This window comes from Nelumbo lutea, chromosome 1 (genome assembly GCF_056320005.1).
Source record: "Nelumbo lutea isolate HS-2025 chromosome 1, American lotus-T2T, whole genome shotgun sequence".
Taxonomy (NCBI): domain Eukaryota; kingdom Viridiplantae; phylum Streptophyta; class Magnoliopsida; order Proteales; family Nelumbonaceae; genus Nelumbo; species Nelumbo lutea.
Genome location: NC_142684.1, coordinates 185,684,555 through 185,706,384, shown reverse-complemented (window position 1 = coordinate 185,706,384; position 21,830 = coordinate 185,684,555). Strand labels below are relative to the sequence as shown.

General features: G+C 39.0%; 1 protein-coding gene and 1 long non-coding RNA gene across 9 annotated transcripts in view; one reads left to right on the top strand and one right to left on the bottom strand.

Moving 5' to 3' along the window:
* Window positions 1–21,830, top strand: part of LOC148879796 (DNA primase) — a 71,187-nt gene that overhangs the window by 18,887 nt on the left and 30,470 nt on the right. For 6 of the 7 annotated variants that reach the window (XR_016104331.1, XM_088961497.1, XM_088961498.1 and 3 more), the window contains exons 7-11: window positions 4,839–4,921; window positions 5,634–5,846; window positions 16,721–16,837; window positions 16,939–17,095; window positions 18,612–18,719. Coding sequence is in view for 6 of the 7 variants with exons in the window: in XM_088961497.1 (XP_088817623.1) it covers window positions 4,839–4,921; window positions 5,634–5,846; window positions 16,721–16,837; window positions 16,939–17,095; window positions 18,612–18,719 (678 nt within the window). In the remaining variant the exon portion in view is untranslated. The remainder of the gene's footprint in view (window positions 1–4,838; window positions 4,922–5,633; window positions 5,847–16,720; window positions 16,838–16,938; window positions 17,096–18,611; window positions 18,720–21,830) is intronic. The other variant, XM_088961502.1, reaches the window with a different exon arrangement.
* The window catches only part of LOC148879797 (uncharacterized), a 52,844-nt gene that overhangs the window by 831 nt on the left and 30,183 nt on the right, over window positions 1–21,830 (bottom strand). The gene's annotated exons all lie outside the window — the stretch shown is intronic.

The window sequence follows — 21,830 nt, the reverse complement described above, 5'->3', positions numbered from 1 at the left end:
AAACATTTGAAGACATCTTAGGAATATTGTATAGGTACATGATTCCGAAACTACATAGTTGGAACAATGCTTTTTGAATTTACGTTTATATGTTTTGGAAGTTCTGAAACCAAGATTTAGTTTCCTTTTTTTTTCTTTTTCCAGAAAGGCTATCAAGGATGAAATAATAATATAGCATGAATAAATCATTTCAAATAATGCCTACAACATCATTTCAAATACAAAATGATAGCTAAGGAAATGGACTTACCATCGTCACTTCGTGCAATCTCCATTGTTTAATGGTGATTAGAGAGAGCTCAGAAATAACATGGATGATGAAAGAGGTCAAAGGGAAAAGGTCTGAAAATATTAAATCTTGGGTTAATTAGAGCAATTGAACATACATTACTTTTTAGGGAGAGTGTGCGCAAGAGAGAGAAAGTGTGTTTATGGAAGAAAGGTTTGAATAGATTAAATCTTGGGTTAATTATAGCAATTGAACATTAATTTTTAGGGAGTGTGTATAAGAGAAAATGTGTTTAGGAAAGAAATGTCGGAATAGATTAATGCTTGGGTTAATTAGAGCAATTGAACATACGCTTACTTTTTAGGGAGTGTGTGTGTAAGAAAGAGAACGTGTATTTGGGAAAGATCTTAAGATATTTAAAGAGGTTGAGTGGGGTGGGAGAGAGAGAGAGTGAATCAAAGCCAATTAAACATTTATAGTAGAAAATGCTAAAAATTTATATTAGAACCATAGAGGGGCCCCAAAAGGGTGGAAGAGGTAATTTATTGACAAAAAGGATCATTTTGGTAATTTCAAAATAGAAAACCCACTCGTGTATGAATTGAGAAAAGCAATGCTTACATGTGAGCAATATGGTGACAGGACCCTTGCCTCCTCTCTTTCCTCTTTGTTATATAGATATAGATGTCGGGCTTTGGTCATAGCTTTGGTGAAGAGGTCTGCAAGCTGTAGGCTTGAGGAGACATGCGGGAGAGAGATGTTACCTGCAAGGAGAAGATCGCGAATGAAGTGGCAATCCACCTCAATATGTTTAGTGCACTCATGAAATATTGGGTTTGAAGGCAATCTTGATTGCACTCATGTTGTCAACAAACATGGGGATGGCAGATGAGTAATCAATGTCCAAGTCATGAAGTAGAGCCTTGAGTCAGACTATTTCACTGCATACTGAGCACATTGTTCTATACTCTACTTCTATAGATGACTTGGAAACGGTTTGTTGTTTCTTGCATTTCCAAGAAATCAGAAAATCACCAAGAAATATACACCAACCAATAGTGGAATGACGAGTGTCAGGACAACCCGCCCAATTTGCATCTGCATAAGCTTGATGTTGGGTGGAGGATGAAGATGAGAAAAACAAGCCGTGAGATAGAGTGCCCTTGACATAATAGATGATTCAAAGAACTACAGAGAATTAGGGCTAACGTTGAGCAGATACAAACTGACTCACAAGCTGGACCGCATAGGAAATGTCCGATGTAGTCATGGCTAGGTAGATAAGGCTACCTACAAGCTGTCGATATAAAATAGCATCGGGGAGAAGCTCCCCTTGTTCTTGCTTAGTTTACGATTAAGCTCTAAAGGTGTATCCACTTGTTTAGAATTAGTCAAGCGAGCAAGTGTCACCAAATCAGAGGCATATTTCTGTTGATTGACAAAATAACCTTGAGGACATTGCTGAATTTCAAGCCCAAGAAAATAGGTGACAGGCCCAAGATCCTTCATTTTGAAGGAGTTGTTGAGAAGGAGCTTCAAGTTGTTAATGCCATCTACATCATCTCTGGTGATGTGTATATCATCAACATATACCAAGAGAAGAGTCAACCCTTATGCTCGCTTGAGAGTGGAAAGAGAGTAATTTGAAACATTTTGCTGAAAACCAGCCTCCAACACCATTGTATAGAAGAGGTCAAACCAAGCTTGTGGAGCTTGTTTAAGACCATATAAAGATTTCTTCAATTTACACACCATAAGAGGATATCATCACAGTAGCTGGGAGGTGGTTTCATGTAAATTGTTTCTTGTAAATGCCCATGGAGAAAGGCATTCTTGACATCCATCTGGTGAATTGTCCATTGTCTAAGAGTAGTAATGGCCAAGGGTAAATGGACTGTTGTCATTTTAGCCATTGGAGCAAAGGTCTCATCATAGTCAATTCCATATTCTTGCTTGTAGCCTTGAGCAATCAGCTGGGCCTTATATCTGTCTAGAGTGCCGTCTGATTTAAGTTTCACTTTGTAAACCCATTGGTACCAATGATGGAGGCATTTGGGGGAGGAGTAACAAGCTCCCAAGTATCATTCTTCAATAAAGTCTGAACCTCTGAATCCATTGTATCTTTCCAATGCTTAATTTCTATAGCCTAATTGTAAGACTTAGGAATATCTGTGGATGACAGAACAACTGAGAAGGAGCTATGACTAGAAAAGAAGCCATAGTGGTTAGGTGGACGAGAAACACGAGATGGCTGATGCAAAGGAACGGATGGAGGCAAATCAACAGGATGGGAACAAGAACTTACAGTAGTGATGGATGGAGAGGAATGACCAGTCACTAGTGCTGGTGGTGAAGGCATAGGCAATGGGCGAGCTAGATGCTTTTTGGAATAAACCTGAAGTGGCCAAGATGTGGGAGGAGAATCACCTACAGAGCCAAAATGTTGTAAAACAGAAAAGGATGGTGTAGGCAATTTACTAATATGTTCAAAGAATGAAAAGTTCTCAAGAAAAATGACATTATGAGAAATGCACAGTCTTCGGACTTTGGGATCATAATAGAGAAATCCCTTGTGTTTCATATTATATCCCATGAATGCACACGTCGCTGATTAAGCTGTTAGCTTAGTGTGTTCATGAGGAGGAAGATGGACAAAACAGGCACAACCAAAGACACGAAGCATGGTAGATTAGGTGGATGGTGAAACAAGAACTGGTGGGGAGAAGAATTTTCAAGGATAGCAGTAGGAAGAATGTTGATGAGATGAACAACAATGCGGGTCGCCTCCACCTAGAAGGTAATGGGAACATGGGAGTCTTGTAACAACGATCTCACTATACTAGCAATGTGACAATTCTTGTGCTCAGATACCCCATTCTGTTGAGGTGTACCTGGGCAAGATCTCTGGGACTGAACACTATGTCGTTTCAATCAAATTTCCCTGTGCATTAGGTTTGTGAGCTGATGAGGAGGCATTATTATTTGGAGTCTGTTCAGCTGAGGCTTGATAAGCCTTATTTTGTCCTTTCTTGGGGGGCTTGACTGGGCATTCCACAATAATGTGTCCCTGCTGTTTGCGGTAGGTGCAGAAAATTTTCTTCTTGCAGTGGGATGCCACGTGTCTGTATTCCTTGCATTCATAACATTGCATCTTTGAGAAATCCTTCCCCTTCTGTTTGGTAGCTAAGAATACAATATCTATTCCATGTTCCTTCTTTTAATCAAGTGCAGACTGAGTGAAGAGATGAGTTTCCTCTCTTAATAACTCTCCAAGTATTACATCAAGATTGGGTATAGGCTTTCTGTTGAGTATACTAGAGCGTAGAGTCTCATAATCAGATATGAGATGCATTAAAAAATGCAGTCTTTCTCTTACTGAGATGTTTCTTCATAGCTTTCACACAACAGTCCATAGAGAGGTCCCCCAAAGTGATTTAATTCATATTCAGTCAAAAAGTTCACAAACCCAACATAGTATTCCTGAATCTGCTTCTCCCCTTGAACATAAGAGAAAATATCAACTTCAATATGATATTGCGTGGACATATTTGATTGTTGATACACCTTTTCAAGGTAGTTGAACATGTCATGGTTAGATTTGAGTCCTCTCATTGGAATATTGACATCCATAGTGTTAGAACCAAGAATCCACGAAACAACCTGTGCATCCTCAGTTTTCCACTATTTCAGCCCTTTGACATCATTAGCTTTGGATATGGGTGTGGAACCGTCAATATAACCCCACATACCCCTCCCTTCAACAAAATACTGAAAGCGAAACTTCTAGAGAGCATAATTGTTTCCATCGAACTTAGCAGAAATAGTTTCATTCTTTTCCAGATCCATGTCGAGTAAGAACACAAGGCGAAAACTAGTTGAAGCAAGCAATATAAGCAGAGAACAAATTCAAGAGAGTAAAAAACTAAGAGAAGAGACCTCTTATAGTTGAAAGATTGTCCAAGATACAGCAATAGTTGAAATCTGAGAACACAGTCCAAAAAAGGAAAGACTGGTTGCTGCCGCCTAGAAGAGGTGTATAGATCTCTCTCATTTCTTCTCTGATCTTGATGAAACTTTCAGAGGATGATGTATAGGACCAGGCGACACTTCCTTTTAATTTTCACCGCAAACGGATGTCTTCCGAGAGAGATCCAATGAAATCTCTCTTGCTGGATGTGCAAAACACAAAAAACTGGTTCCTGGAATGATCAGAACAGTCCAGAACCAATCGATGATGAGGGCAGCTATCAAACAGATTAGAAAAGGAGTAATGGATCAGAGAACAGCCTGCTCTAATACCATGTTAGTTTGTGAGAAAGTGAAGAGACAAGAGGAAAACCAATAGTCCAGATCTGTTAGGGTTGATCAATTTGATTGAACCAACCCAAAAAGTGAGTATTTATATAATGGACAAGTTTGTCCTTACAAAAGAATTAAAGAAGCTGTACAATAATGTACACACACATTAAAATACAAGAAAGATAAAATTACATAACTACCCTCCATCTTCTCTACAATGGCTACAAAATCAAGTAGTATGCTGAGTGAAATTTCATAGGTTTCACGTGTCTAATTAAATTCTGCACATTCATAATATTTTTTTTGGCAGAAAAATTTTCGCGTCATTTGATCATTCGCATACCAAAAACTGCCTTCAAGGACAACTTACATGCCGGTGCATTTGTTGCTGAGGTATGCCTTAGGGAAGCATTTTTGTGCATTAATTGTTTATTTCCTTACTGATTAAGTCCTATATGCATGCCGATATCCTACTGAAGTTCTTGATTATTCTTAGTATTTAAACTTAAACTCAAAAAATCCTTGTCCCAACATAGGGTCAACTACATGAATCCTGTTGTTCATTCCACTCTGTTGAATGCCATATCCACTGTTAAATGTTGTGGCCAACAGATTCTCAGAATTTTCTCTATGATAAATTTTACTTGATGTCCAATTACTTCTTAGCTATGATACTCAGTTATGGCAAAGGAGCATCATGTATACAACGTGGATATGGAGCCTGTTAAATATCGAACATAGATATGTAACCTACTTATCTAGGATGCATATAGGGTTGCCTTGTTTGAAGCATTTGTACTATTTTGGGCTTGGGTCTGGATACAGGATCAGGTCCCTTCAAAATTTAAAAAATGCGCAATTCAATCTGACCCAAGTTGCACTAATCTAGCTAGCAAAGCTTCCTAGCGCACAAATTCCTTAAATTAGTTGAACCCAATTTGTTGTACAGCCATAAATCATTCTATGTAAGATGGGATCTTCTACAGTTTATAACCATGAACTTGCTAGATGGGAATTTCTGCCGTCTCAGATATATTTTTTCTTCACCTCTCTGTGGATAGATTAAGTAGTGTTGGTTTGCCACTGTTTGATGCCATGATATCAGATATGCTCACGGATTTGTAGTGCAAGGGAGAGTGATCGAAGACTTGATAAACTTTTTATCTCAAAAGATCCAAGCTCTGATGAAATCCCTTGTCAACTTTTTGTTGATACTTCTGTATATTCTCGAAACCGCTGTTTTCGTCTATTTCTGTCCTCTAAGGCAGGGAAGAATTCAGTGCTTCTATCCACTGGGCGCTTCAAATGTAAAAGCATGGTATGAAACTTACTCCTGTTTAAATTATCACTAGTTCCATACTCTTATATTTAAGTCAGTATATGCTATCTTCATTTTTTGTTTTGATTATTTTCTTTGACTACAACACACCTAAGATGCGGTTGGCACTAATTTCAATCTGTGCATGTGAACAAGGAAAGTTGAAAATCTACAAGGGTTCAAGGCTGAACCAAGAAAACAAGTAATCAGAAAACTAAAACCAAAGCAAGAGAAGCTGAAGGGGTGTCAAGAATGATCAACCACCACCCTATATAGCCATATCTTTATTGAAGAGGGGCTTAATATGTTCAATTACAGTTGCCCTTCTGGGCTAAGAATTAAAGAAATACGTGACATAGTACTACAACTATGGGCTACTGCTGTAGACCAATTGTGTAGATTCCTTCTTTCTACAGTGCAAAAGCCTTTTCATGGTTCCATTCACTTGCCTGATGCCTGATCTGTGTCCTAAGCCCAAACAGCATAGCATAAAACAAAAGAAGGGTCCTTCAGCATTTTCCATTCATTTCATTTTCTTTTTTAGTAATTTTGTCATGCATTTCATTTTGTATTGCCTTGTTCACATTTAGCAAGCTCTGCTACATGGGCACAAAACATAGGTAAGAATTTAGTAGCAGCGAGTTGGTTATACTCTGTTCCTTCCTCTGTATCTTCTAAGCAGGGCTATACTCTGTTCCTTCCTCCGTTCTTTCAGGTTGCACATTGCATGACTTGAATTTTAAATAATTTTCCTCCTGTACTTCGATTTTATTTCAAGAGCAGAGGCCATTACTCAATGTTGGTCCCGGCAATCTGGGGTCTTGAGAGATATGAACTGGACATGGGCCTAACGTTGGGTATTCTTTTTGGACAAAATGGCAGTTCTCACACTCAAACCCATGTTCTCACGCTTGTCAGCCTGAGATTTTACTATTACTCCAAGCAATGGCTCTATTTCAAACACATAGGGATCAAGCTAAAGTTACCTTGAATGTCTCTGCATATTTTTGAGAAAGGCTCTATTTTCATGTGGATAACATTCTTGACACATTCTGAAAATAGACCATCTGATTTTTCAATGTGAGATATGTACTATGTTAGTGTCGACTGTATAGGGGTAGTTTAGTCTTTCTATTTTATGTTTAAGCTGATGTGTAATGTTTATGTTAAGTGATGTGTCCCATACTTGAGTAGGAATATAACAATCATTTGTTTTATTTAATAGAAACCTATAAATATAACCTGGCTGACTAGAGAAATATACTTTTCTCTCTAGTTCGAACCAATGTTCTCCTTCTCTCTTCTCTTCTCTTCTTCTCTCTTCTATCTCTTCTATCTCTTCTAATCTTCCTCTAATACAAACTTGGACCGGCCCAGCACGACGGTTCGCGGGTTGTGCCAAGCCCGACACGACCATGCAGGCCGTGCTGGGCTTGGGGTTTTAGGTCCACGAGCCAGCACGACACGACATGACTGAGCTAAGTGGCTTCAACAGTTTGAAAAGGAACAATCAAATCTGATAGCTAAACCCTATTAGTTGACCATAATATGAATTAAACTCTAATTAGTTGTACAAAGACTAAGCTGCCCCCACTTAAGTATGGGATACAGGAAGTCTCTATTAAAACTGCCACATAAGCACATAACTTAACAAAAATAAAATGACCATGGGCTGTGCTGGGCCAAACCCCAAAATTTTCATTGGGGAGGGTGGCACGACCCCCAAAATTTTGCGTGGGCCGTGCCGTCCCACTTTACACCTCTAATCAGAGCCACTGTGACAAAATCAGATCTGGCCAGAATTCTGTTCTATCGCCATTCAGCATAGGGTTTTACAGTTTTCTTCTTCATCTGTTGGAGATAGGGAAAAGGGCTGAAAAGGAGTGGTCACCCTTTCCCTTTGGAGGTTTTCATGCCTCCAAGCAGTGGTTTAGTGGGTGTTTGTGGTGGTTTGTAGGAAGCCCTCTAATCGATGGTACTAAGAGGGCTGTTTCAGGTGGTGCAGTGGACAGTCGAGTGTCAGGTTGGTTTTTGGTGATCAAAAAGGTGGGCTATATGTTTGTTTCAGTGTGAATTGAGTGGTTGGTGAGTTGCTAGTGTTATGGTGTGTATTTGTCAGGTTGGTTTTTGGTGATCAAAAAGGTGGGCTATATTTTGTTTCAGTATGAATTGAGTGGTTGGTGAGTTGCTAGTGTTATGGTGTGTATTCAGGTAGTTGTGGGATAGTTTTGTGGTGCTGAAAGTGAAGAAATCAGTGATGGGTATTATTGAAAATTGTGACTATAGGTGGTTTCACTAGTGTGCAGTGTGGTGAAAAGTGATTTAGAAGTTTGATATACGAAAGAAAAAAAGGGAATTCAGATATGGAAGACAGTAGTGAACACAAATCTAGTGTTATGGTTCCCATCGACTACCTAAATGTTCAGATGACTTCTATCAAATTGAATGGGGGGAATTATGTGCATTGGGCGAAATCTGTAGAGGTCTTTTTTAGAGCTAAGAAGAACGTGAAGGATGTAAGAGAAGAAAAACCTCCTGCTGACTCTCAATAGTTAGTGACTGGGAACAAGAAGATGCATAGGAGTACCATGCATCTTCTTGTTCCCAAATCTCCTTGGTTGTATCTAGGAACATAAACTTCAGACTGATCTTGGGTTCCATACCATTCCATAACCATGTCATAGTATTGGGCGAAATCTGTAGAGGTCTTTTTTAGAGCTAAGAAGAACGTGAAGGATGTAAGAGAAGAAAAACCTCCTGCTGACTCTCAATAGTTAGTGACTGGGAACAAGAAGATGCATAGGAGTACCATGCATCTTCTTGTTCCCAATACTATGACATGGTTATGGAATGGTATGGAACCCAAGATCAGTCTGAAGTTTATGTTCCTAGATACAACCAAGGAGATTTGGGACCATGCCAAGAAGTTGTACTCGGGACAAAACAATACTATTAGAGTGTATAAGCTTTATTAAGAGTACTTTAATCTGCAACAGTAATCAAAGTCTTAAGGAGTACTATGTTAGCATGAGGAACCTTTGTAATGAGTTGAACGTGTACCATCCCCTCACTTTTGATGTTAAGATTCAGCAACAACAAAGAGAACAACTAGATGTAACTAGATTTTTAGTAGGGTTGAAATCTGAATATGAACTAGTGAGAGCACAGGTACTAGGAGGATCAGTTCTTCCATTTCTAGAATAGGTATTTGCTTGTCTTTGGAGAATTTCTATTGGGCCCACAAAGAATTCTACTATCTCTGACAAGTCTGCCTTTGTAGTGACGAGAGGGGGACATCGTGGTGTTAGAGGCGGAGCTCAAAAAGTTAAGCCTGGTCGTAGTGGTAGCAGTGGATCCATGTATGGTCGTAGTGGTGGTGGTGGACCCATGTATAGTTATGGCGGTGGATGTGTTGGAGGTCGAGATTCAGGGGGAGCTCGTGGCAGAGGACATAGTAATGGTCCGAGGAGGTGTACACATTGTGGTATGGAAGGGCACACCATTAATTTTTGTTATGATTTGCACGGCCTACCTTCAACTTGGGCAAAGTGGCCAGTGATGGTAGTTCAAGACATGATATCCAACAAGCTGATCAGATGCCCTCTACATCTATGGATGCCTCCAGGAAGGAGATGATGAGTGTCTCATGTGATGAGTATGAGCGATTTATCCAAGCCACCTCTCAACAGAATACAACTACTCTCCCACATTCAAGTATGGCTTGTCTGGCATCCAAACCCACCTCCTGGATTATCGACTCTAGAGCTTTTCGATCATATGACTGGGACTCCAGGTGTGTTCTCCTCGCTTTCACAGTGCTCCACACCGCACTTTGTTACCCTTGCTAATTGTTCCACATCTTCCATTTGTGGTGTTGGTAATGTTGACATAGACCTTAAGCCCTATCCTTAGTTTTGTATGTTCCCACATTCCCTTTTAATCTTATGTCTCTGTTAGTAAGCTAACCAAGTCTCTTAATTGTTCTATCACCTTTTACCCCTCTTCTTGTGTTTTTCAGGATCTCAAGACGGGGGTGAAGATTGGTAGAGGGCATGAAGCTAGTGGACTGTATTATATTGATGGTGGTGGTGGTGGTTCGCCAACAACTCTTTAGAAGTCTCTTTCTCCTCTTCAGTGGCACTGTAGACTTGGTCATCCATCGCTTAAATCATTGGAGTTGCTTATTCTATCATTGAGTCGTCTTTTTGTTTTGGATCGTGAATCGTGCCAGTTGGGGAAACTTCATGTTCCCTTTAGTCATAGGGTTGATAATCATATACCGAGTCCTTTTTCTTTTGTTCATTCAGATATTTGGGGTCTATAGAAGCTAGAGTCCTTTTCCTTTGATGATTATTCAAGGATGATATGGCTTTACCTAATGAAAGAAAGGAGTGAATTGTTTTCCATTTTCCAAAAAGTTTATGCTGAAATTCACAATCAATTTAGTGTACACATTAAGATTCTTCGTTCTGATAATGGCCACAGATACTTTTATACACTGTTTTGGGAGTATTTGGAACAACATGACATTATCTATCAAACTTTATGTACCTACATACCACAACAAAATGGGGTGGCTAAGAGAAAGAACTGCCATCTTTTGGAAATTGCTCAGTCCTTTTTGCATCATATGAATGTATCCAAACGTTTTTTGAGTGATGCTGTACTTACATCTTGTTTCCTCATTAACTGGATTCCCACACCCATCCTTGAAGGTCATTCTCCTTTCACCACTTTGTTTCCTACCTTATCTCCTTTTCCCTTTACTCCCAAGGTTTTTGGGTGTGTATGTTTTGTTCGTAATCTTGGACTTGGAATAAACGAATTAAATGCACGATCCACCAAGTGTATATTCGTTGGCTATTCCCAGACCTAGAAAGGGTATAAGTCTTATAACCCTAGTTCTCGACGTTCCTTTGTTTGCCCTGATGTTACTTCCTTTGAGTTTGTTTCGTTTTTTTCTAGGTCCGGTGATGTCTCTTCTTCTTCTTCCTCTCCTCCTCCTCTTCTAGTTTCTATTGAGGACACCATCCCATTTGTTTTGGTTGTGACTAAGTCTTCACCTCCAGTGCAACTTCCTATTGAATGGCCACCCATCTGCCAAATGTATACGCGTCAACAACATGTACCAGTTCCTCCTCCAGCTTCTTCACTGTTGACAGATTTGGTAGTTGTCCCCCCACTAGCTCCACCTCTTGTTTTTGACCTTGATCTTCCTATTATTGCCTTGCAGAAAGGTAAGTGTAGTTGCACACTTCATCTCATTTCCAATTATGTTTCTGTATTTCACCTTTCTACTTCCCATCATCAGTTTGTTTCTTTGTTGTCTTCTATTTTAGTTCCTACAGATGTTTAGGAAGCCTTGCCTCTCCAGGGTGGCGCCATGCAATGGAAGAAGAACTCTCAACTTTGGCTCATAATCACACGTGGGATATTATCACACTCCCTCCTGGTAAGCATGTTGTAGGCTGTAAGTGGGTATACACTATAAAGTATTTACCTGATAGTAGTGTAGTGCAATTAAAAGCTCGACTGGTTGCCAAAGGCTATTCCCAAACATATGGTATTGACTACACAGAGACCTTTTCTCCTATTGCTAAAATTGGTTCCATTTGTGTTTTGATATCTCTAGCTGCTATGTATGATTGGCCCTTGTTTCAACTTGACATCAACAATGCCTTTTTGCATGGTGATATCCTTGAGGAGGTCTATATGGAGCAGCCACTGGGGTTTTTTGCTCAAGGGAAGGATGGTAAGGTGTGTAGACTAAAGAAGGCCATTTATGGACTTAAATAGTCCCCTGGTGCGTGGTTTGGTAGATATAATGAAGAGATAAATAAGTTTGGTATGAAATAGTGTCAAGTTGATCACTTAGTATTCAACTATGATTCACATGTTGAGAAGATCTTAGTGGTGGTGCATGCAGATGATATTGTCATTATCGATAGTGATATATTGGGGATTGATAGGCTGAAGACCTTTCTGCAGGTGCACTTTCAAAAAAAGGACCTTGGTAAATTAAAATATTTCTTGGGGATAGAAGTAACAAGGCCTAAGCACGGTATTGATTTGTTGGAGGAGACCAGATCGTTAGGTGCCAAACCGACTGAAACACCTATGGAACCAAATACCAAGTTAAGCATGGGTGAGGAATTTGAAGATCTTGGAAGGTACAGGCGGTTGGTGGGTGTTGAGTTGGTTTGAGTTGTTTTTTATTTAGTTAGGAAGTTGTTGGGCTTTAGGCCCATTTGTTTATGTTTTTTTTTAAGTTGTTGTTCAGCTATATTAGTAGCCGCCCTACTAAGGGCATCCTTGTAATATATCATCCTTTAAGTTAAGTATAAATATAATGAGAGGTAGGCGGCTAGGGTTAATTCTGAATCCTGGTTGACTTCCTACTCTTCTTCTTCTTCTCCTTTCTTCTCTACTGCTGAAATCTTCATCTTCCCCCTCTTTCCTTTCACAAGAAACTCGACTAAATCTGCAATTAGTTATTTCTACTTGGTATCAGAGCGGGCCGAAGGTTCCTTGAAGTTGTTCTCTCATGCAGCTCTAGATCGGCTGACTGCATGGTGATTTAAGAGGCTGATCGAAGCTCTCAGGTAAGCCCAGTTTTTGGATTTTTTTGGTGGATCTGTGTACCCTGTAGCTGGTCTAGGGTTTCTCATCAAAATCAGGAAAAACTGGAGAAAGGAGAAGTCTTGTTTCTGTTGGACTCTTCAATTTTGACCTAGGAAGTGGCGCCCTAATTTTTTAGGGTTCCGTGGAGTTTTTTGTAAGGGGCGATTCAAGTCTTGCCTGATTTGGAGGCTTCTAGAGAGAGCGACTGCCTCTTCTCTCTCTTCTTCTGTCCCACAGAAAAGGATTCTTTTGTGGGAAGAAAGTCTAAGACACCAGAAAGGTGTTGTTGGTTCCAAAAAGTGTTTTGTTTGATCTTGTTGCAAATTTTAGTTATTTTCTTTACATTTTTTTAGAAGCATGCAGGGCCACGGAGTTGAAAATAAGTCGGGGAGTGAAATGAGACCAGTGGGAGGAGGTGCTGGAGACCCTTTCGGGGTTGGGACCATTACTACAGTTAGGTTGGATGGTGCAAATTACTTAGAATGGCCACAATTTGTAAAGATGGCCATTGGTGCTCGTAGGAAATTAGGGTATATCACTAGTGAAGAGGTGAAACCTGAAACTAGCAACTCCCGGTGGGTACAGGAGAATTATATGGTGATGACTTGGTTGTGTATTTCCATGTTGCCCCTTATAAGTAAAAATTTTTTATGGGCAATTATAGCTAAGGAAATATGGGATGGGGTTGCAGAAACCTATTCACAGAGGGAGAATTTTGCTAGGTCTTATCAATTGAGAAATCAGATTATTTCTACAAGGCAGGGAGATAGATCTGTTGCAGCCTATTTTTCATTTAAAACCTTGTGGCAGGAGATTGACCATTTAGAGACATTTGCTTGGGAAACCACTAAGGATGCAACTACCTATCAGAAACATCTAGAGAAGTATAGGGTGTTTGAATTTCTTGCTGGCCTTAATCCTGAGTATGATATTGCACGACAACACCTTCTTTCCAGGGACTGTGTTACTCTCCCAGGCATATGCCTTTGTGTCAGGGGAGGAGTGCAGGAGAGATGTGATGATGAAAAACCTTATTCCTGATCAGTCTGCCATGGTAAGTGCTGTGAAACCTAAACAAAGTGGAGATCGGGGTGGTAGTGAAATCAAGAAGGAAGATAAAAGAGATTTGATCTGTGACTACTGTAAGAAGCCTAAACACACAAGAGATACTTGTTGGAAGCTTCACCCACATCTTGTGCCGACTAGATTGAAAAATAAGAAGGGAAATGCACACATGGCAGTTACTGGTGACATTCCGGTCCCTCCTACTACAACTGCTCTGGAGTCTGTTGCAGCTGCTGCAGTAAGGGCCGAACTTGAGAGATATGGGCTACTTCTGAACCAGCGGGACACAGCCAGTTCCAGTTCAGCCGCAAGCGGACAACAGGGTACAGGTGGCATTGGTGGAGTCCACTCTACTTCCTTTGCTCACACAGGTAGTTCACACATCACTGCAAATTATGTTTCTACTTCAGGTAAGGAGGGACCTCCTTGGATTATAGATTCTGGAGCCTCAGAGCACATGACCCAGAGCTCTACTATTTTTTCAACTTACCAGCTCTGCTCTGGCAGAGATAGGGTCTCCACAGCTGATGGATCCCATGTTCCTATTGTTAGGAGGGGATCTGTCAAGATTAGTGATTCTATTTCTCTACCCTTTGTCCTTCATGTTCCCAGATTGAGCACTAATTTGTTATCTGTTAGTAGTTTGACTAAGAACATGAATTGCTCAGTAATTTTTTCTCCTGGTCATTGTATTTTGCAGGATTTGGACTCAAAGAGGACTATTGGGAGTGGTCGTGAAGTAAATGGAATCTACCTCCTGGATGTACTTCCTCCTCATCAGACTCATCATGTCAGCAGGGATAGTGAGTTAGGGTCTGTGGGTCAAATTATGCTTTGGCATAACCGTTTGAGCCATTTACCTTTTTCTTCTTTGAGTTTTTTGTTTCCAAAACTTTTTGAGTCTATTAGTTTGTCAAGTCTGGAGTGTGAAGGTTGCAGAAAGAAAGAACAGACACATTGTTGAGATTGCAAGAAGCATGATGATCACATCTATAGATCTAGTTCGGTTTTGGGGTGATGCAGTTCTCACGGCAGTATATCTAATTAACAAGGTGCCCTCTCGTAGACTTGGATTCAGCACCCCATTCAGTCTCCTTTTTCCTTGGGGGCAGATGTTTCATATTCCTCTCATGGTGTTTGGGTGTGTCTGCTTTGCACATATCCTTGGTCCTCACCGCTCGAAGCTTGATCCCAAGGCAAAAAAGTGTGTCTTCTTTGGATATGTAGAGAATCAGTAAGGGTACTGCTGCTATGATCCAGTCACTGGGAGCCGGTATGTTACCATGGATGTCACCTTTTTTGAATCCACATACTTCTTCTCAAAGAATCCTTCTCAGGGGGAGTGTTTTGGGGAAGTGAGTCAGCAGTCTATTCCTCTCCCAGTTCCAGTCCCTGTGTCTACTCCTGTGCTTGACCACCGCCCTGTGTCACCTACCTTGCCACCTCCTTTGCGTTCTGCCTCTCAGTATTACTTACGATAGAGACTTCACAAGGAGGTTGATTCCACTACAGCAGAACTCACATCACTTCCTACTCTTTTCTTCTTCTCCTTTCTTCTCTGCTGCTGAAATCTTCATCTTCCCCCTCTTTCCTTTCACAAGAAACTTGACTAAACCTGCAATTAGTGATTTCTACTTCCTTCATTTTGTCAAATACGACCTTTATGCGGGGGACCAAATTAAATTCTAGGAACATGAGTGGGTGGGGATTTCCTCTATTTTTTCCTCATTATTTGTGTTTTATTACCTTAAAAACAAGCCTATTTCCACTTACCATGTTCCCTTTAATTCAACATCTGGGTTTGATTGGGACTTGGGGTTTAGAAGATGTCTTGCTCTACTTCAAATCCTTGAAGAGGTCTTCCTTGATCCATTTAAGTCTAATGGTCGAATTTGGACTCTCTTTCCTTTTGGCTCCTTTTTCTTGTGCTTCCTTTTTTAAACTCTTAATCCTCTCCTAGTACTTTGCAACCTTTTTCTTGTTAAGGAGGTTTGGTATAGGCCTATCCCCCTTTCCCCCCATGGCCGGAGCTTTTTGTTGGGAAGCTTTTCATGAAAGAACTAATACTTGTGACTTGATCCAAAGAAAGAGACCTAAGTGTTGCTTATTCCCTAATTAGTGTGTCCTATGTAAAGCCAATGATGAGATTTTCCATCACTTATTAACCTCCTGTGCTTTTGTTGTTTGTATTTGGAATGGTTTTTCTCTTTGTTTGAATGTAGGTGGAATCCCCCAGTTGATGTGCAAAGCCTCTTTGGTCCAACAACTGCTTGGCCAAAGAAAAGGGGAAGGCTCATGTAGAGACGTACAAGGGCTGCAGTAAAAGAAAGAAACAAAGAAGCTATAATTGAAAGCATTATGATTAGGGTGGCTCATTTGATAAAGTCTTTGGAAACCTTCTCAAATAAGTCTTTGGAATCCACTTGCCCCATATCTCCCCAAATCCACAGCCTCTTTTTACTTCCAACAAGGACCAATCCACCAAATTGTAGACTTTCGCTAGGTTTAAGTTGCAAATCAAACCTTTTCTTCCAGTTCTTCTCATCTCCACACACTCATTAGCAATCAAAATTTGATCTATAATTTGTCTATCTTGCGTAAAGACATCCCGATTTGAAAATATGACGGAGGGAAGAACTCTTTTAATCCTCGAAGACAAAACCTTGGATATTATTTTATACAAACTATTAACTATGCTAATTGGTCCGAGGTCTTTAGGATGAGCATTGCCAACCTTGTTTGGGACCAAGGCAATAAAACTGGCACTCAAACCCGATAATGTGGCTGGATATGGATTTAACCTTTGGCACATAACATGGCTGCTCTCAGATTTGAGCCCATGTTCTCATGCTTGTCAGTCAATTGCCATTGCACCAAACAATGACCCTTCCATGGATAGAGCAGAATAGAGAGGAAAGGATTCTATTGCCAGCTTCACCAAAGTGGGATAAGGCAGACAACAACAATGATGGCAATCATGATATCTTTGATTTTTTTTTTTCTTTTATTGGATGCATTGGTGCATCTATGAAAGTAAAAATTCCATTGTTCAATTGTAATTTCTTGAGTACTTCATACAGCAATAGGTGAAAAATCTTAGGCTACATTGTGTTTTCTCTAACTTGAGTTTAATAACTATGTCCAATTTCAAATTCCATGCTCCAATGAAATGTGCTGATGAATTGTAGAGTGAGGAAGAAATGTTCATGGCATCTCTAATTTGCAACATGGATACTGATTGCAAGAAGCTCCTTATTTGCAAGATGGATTTTGATTGTGTGAAGACCCTGTGCTTTGATTCTGAGGTAGCCTTTCACTAATTGAATAAGTTTACTTCCCCTCTTTGGAATACCCTACTAAATCTGTGCACTCTGATCTTTACAACACATTGAATTGTTCCTTATAGGTCAATGGTAACTTTGGACAACATTCTGGATCCTCCAATGAACTTGCATGGCATGCTTGCACAAAGGATGTTCCAACAACCTACTTCATGGGGAAATCACCATTCCCAACTCTAGATGCATTTGTGGAATCTATTGCTTCCATTGGAAATGTAGCAGGTGGTTCCATATATTTTTTTCTTGCATAAAATTCCTTGTTCAAGGTTGTCTTATTCCAAATTTATTAATATCTTATTTTCAAAGGATAATATACAATGGTTTTCCTTCTTTAGAGATTGAATTTATGTTTCTAGTTTGGTTTTAGAGCAGATTAGATGGTGCTAGTAAAACTGTTGACTGCGCTTTACAGAACAAAATGTTGGCAATAAAGAAACAAGTAGGAATATATACATATAATGAGATCATTTTATGGTAACTCCAGACCCTAGGAGTCGATTGTAAAGAGTGTGATCTGATAAACCATCATTTTTACTGTTTTCTTTGTATTTCTACTTCTACCTTTTAAATGGTAGGGAGTTTTTCACACATCTTGCAATAAATATTTTTGCTCTTAGTAAAAAAAATACATACATATAACAATAGTAGGTAAGATGTGGAATTAAGGATATTGGGATGGATGAGTATGAATCTTTGAAGGATAGAATTAGAAATAAGAACTTTCGTGGAAATCTAAGTGCAGCAACAATAGATGGCAAATTGCTGTAAAGTTGACTAAGATCTTTAACAAAGGGTGCAAATTAAGGTATTCAAATTGAAGAATTTCAACAGTGTTGGGCCTTGGTTTCAGGCTAGGCCCCTCTGAAAATTTTATAAATGCTCAACCAAGGCCTGCATAATAACTATATCAACAAGAAATGATTCTATGAAAATTGAGCCCTAAAAGTGCAAGGATGTAGATTGATGCAGTGGAAAGCACATGAACAATTATGGTTTGATCAAACATCATTATTGGATTAAAAGCAATGGTGGTAGAGGAATGATGCATCCACCTCAAATATTTTGGGAAAAGCCTAGTCCAAGTGCATATCTAGTAGACAACACAGGTTTCTGCAGTGGATCTAGCAAGCATGATGCTTGCTCCGTGTAACAATAAAATCTAGAAACAATTAAATAGAACTCCAGGGATTCAATAAACTAAAAGAATGTAGGTCCATACCAACATAACTTTGTCAAATACTCAATATAATCCTTTGTTGAGGAGAATTTCGGATCGCCCACCTTGCTGCAGTGTACAGGGTTCTTGCCTACTTGAAGGGTTGTCCAGGGAAAGGAATTTTGTTCTCTAAGCATAACCACTTAAGAATAAAGGTGTATACTGATGCATATGGGCAAGTTCCCTTGATGACAGGTGGTCTACTTCAGGTTTCTGTGTCTTTGTAGGAGGGAATTTAGTTTCTTGGAAAAATAAGCATCAGTCAATAGTTGCTTGTTTCAGTGTTGAGGGGTTGTACATGCCCATATTAGAAGAGCTGCGGGTTACTCTATTTTGATAACCAGGGAATAATCAATATTGCCATAATCTAGTACAGCATTGGCACTGTACATGCCCATATTAAATATTGTCACTTGATTTCTCATCCTTTGTTGTGCACAGGGATCCTGTTAAGATGTTCACATGCTAATTTTTCCATATATTCATGTTTATTGTCTTCTTGGTTATTTCCTATCATTGCAGGAAGAATCCGAAGTTGGTATTGGTTCTCAGAATATGGTTTGATGGTTTATAGTATGTCAAAGAACAGATATTGTGAACGGATTGGCAGACAACATAAAAGCAACCATGGTAGGTATTTCTGGTTATTATCTTTTCAATGAAGCTTTATGCCCATTTTACCTTTTTGTGTCCAAAGAAGTTTTGTAACACATATTTGACATTTGGAAAAACTTAGCAAACATATCTCTATGCAACATTGTTAGTGCTTTCAAAAGTCAGGCATATATTTAGATGTGGTTTTATGAAATTAAATGTGAATTCCATGCTATCTATGACACTAATGAATTGTATTACTTCTTTATGTTGCTGATCAATCATGATCATTATTGGGATGAAAACTGTCAAAATGCAAAAGAAAGCAGCAACAGAACACATGGCGTATTCTAGATTGAACTTTATGAGTGACAATCCCATCACTTTACTTTATTCTCTTGTTTGTGTCGAAATATTTCTCAATGTCTTGATTTTACTGCTGAAAAAATATTATTCTATTACCTACACTAGAAGTCAATCATTGCATATTTTGCACATGATTTTTTCAAGTTACAGTAGATTTACAAATAGAGTACAGGTATATAACAGGGGCCTTTATTTCAGGAGTATTTTGGTTGTTGTGTAGGTTCCAATGGTGATCAAAGCAACTTTATCTTAAATTATGTGTTATGTTTTCTCAAAAAATATATATTTTTTGATAATTGAATAAATTTTATTATCAAAAGATAGAAACTGTTACAGACATCATGAGGGGGACGCAAGGTACAGCCACACCCTTGTACAAATAGAGTACAGGTATATAACAGGGGCCTTTATTTCAGGAGTATTTTGGTTGTTGTGTAGGTTCCAATGGTGATCAAAGCAACTTTATCTTAAATTATGTGTTATGTTTTCTCAAAAAATATATATTTTTTGATAATTGAATAAATTTTATTATCAAAAGATAGAAACTGTTACAGACATCATGAGGGGGACGCGAGGTACAGCCACACCCTTGTACAAATGACATCTCTAAATCTAGAAATTACATCACAGCCCAGTAAAGAATTTCCTTAGAATCCCCTTGTTTGGCTAAGAAATCTGCCATTGCATTAGCCAACCTGCTCACCCATTGTATTCTAGTTGTCATGTTCTTTGTTAGCCACTTGACTTTCTTTAGTAGGTCTCTATAGTGCCAAGTAACAGAATCAGATCCAGCATCCACCCCACCACCACCTTAGAATCTCCCTCTACAGTTACGCTGTCCACACCAAGTGGATTTGCAATCTGAATTCCTTGTACATCAGATAACAATTCAGCTCTAGTAGAATCTCCTATTCCCACTGGACCTGAGAACAAAGATAAGATGTTGCCTTCCTCATTTCTCAGAACCCCACCTACACCTGACAGCCCTGGATTGACCTATCTGCTTCCATCAAAATTCAACTTTATAAATCCTTCCAAAGGTGGAGACTAAGCTACATAGATCCTGTTTCTTCCAGTAACAGGATCAATGTAGCTTGGTCTCCACCTCTGGGAGGGTTCTGAGAAATATATTTCTTCATGATAACATTATATGAAGGTCTTTGTATTTTTAAATGGGAATTTGCCTATTGGTTTTCAATTACACTAAGAATTCTTGGTATTACCTGAATTGGCATCCTGTAGGAGGTTTCTCCTTGGCATGCTTCTTAAAAACCAAGGCTTCAATGGTGATCAAAAAAACTTTATGTCAGCATTTAGGTAACAATGGAGTGCCTAGGGGCCTGCCTAGGCAATGAAGTTTGACAAAGAAAAAACCTAAAAATTTATGTTGATTTCCTAGTTTTATAACCAATCAGCAAGCACAGAAATTGAAATAATTCGATATAAAATACTAATGAATTTTATATTAAAACATGGTAAATCATCATATCTAAAAGAAATTGAAGGAGCTTGTCAAGTTGTAATCAGCCGATTGCTGTCAAATACTCAAAGGTTGAAATACCATGGTGTGTAGACATCAAATAAGAGAAGCATTGAGCCATTGACATTACCTACCAATCTGAACTGCTTGTTTAGTTGGATCCCTAGGTCTGCTAATAGGATAGCAGGCAGCTTAGCTAAATCAGAGGTCAATAAGAAATAATTTGAGTGGGGAATGCCGGTTCCAGTGGTAACACATCTGTAAGTTAATTGTTGTTTGATTACTTGATATTTGTCAGTATAAGACTGTTGTGGTCCTGAATTACCTACCTCACTAACTCTTTGGAGGGTAGGAATAATCTTTATATTATCCTTATTTTCTGTAATATAAATAATTATTAATGGTTAAAAAAAGATAATAGCATTTTTAAGTCTATTATTTTCAATATTTAAAACACATGTGCAATATGATAAATATTTAATTGAGAACTTGTTTTTTTATCAGAAATATATATTTTATTTATTATTAAATTTTGAACCACACGAAACTAGTACAATTTGGTGATGGGAGTGTCATTCGTAACTTTTAACCTCGAATTAGTACAATTTTCAGTCCCAAGTTACACAGCCGCCCAAAATAGTTGCTGCCTCAAGGCCCCTTGTTTGGCAATGGAATCAGGTAGCCCATTTGCACTCCTAACCCACTTGTATTCAGCCTCTACTTCCTTTGCAGTCTTTTCCACTTCCCTAATCACATGTCTGAAAGTCCAAGGGGTACGTCTGTTGTAACTTGCCCCTGAAATAACTACTTTTGATTGAGTGATTTAATTGAGAACTTGTTGCCTAGGTGATGCCTTGACAACTGAGTGATTTATAAGGGATGTTATTAATTTGGCATTGTTAAATTGAGATTTGGATGGCAAATTTGAATAGATGCCCAATCTCTACATATTATATTTTTTATATTGATTATTCATCCATGCCCATTGGCAGAGTTGTGGGCTTTAATTGTTGAGAATGACATAGCAACTGCAGTCATAAAACAGTTAATACAGATATGTTCATTCCTTTCCAAGATCAAATCCGATAAGCCTAAAATAATTAGGGAGTTTACATTTAGCTAATGGTGGGTGAATAGGCAGCTGAATGAAGATAATAGGGGCTATAGATGATGACAGAATGCAGGTAATGGAACTTGAGAGGGTTATTTTTGAACTGTTAAGACTTGAGAGAATCAAATGGATGAAATATGGGTATGCTGTCTGATTATCTTAATGTATGGATGAAAATGGGGTTGAGTTG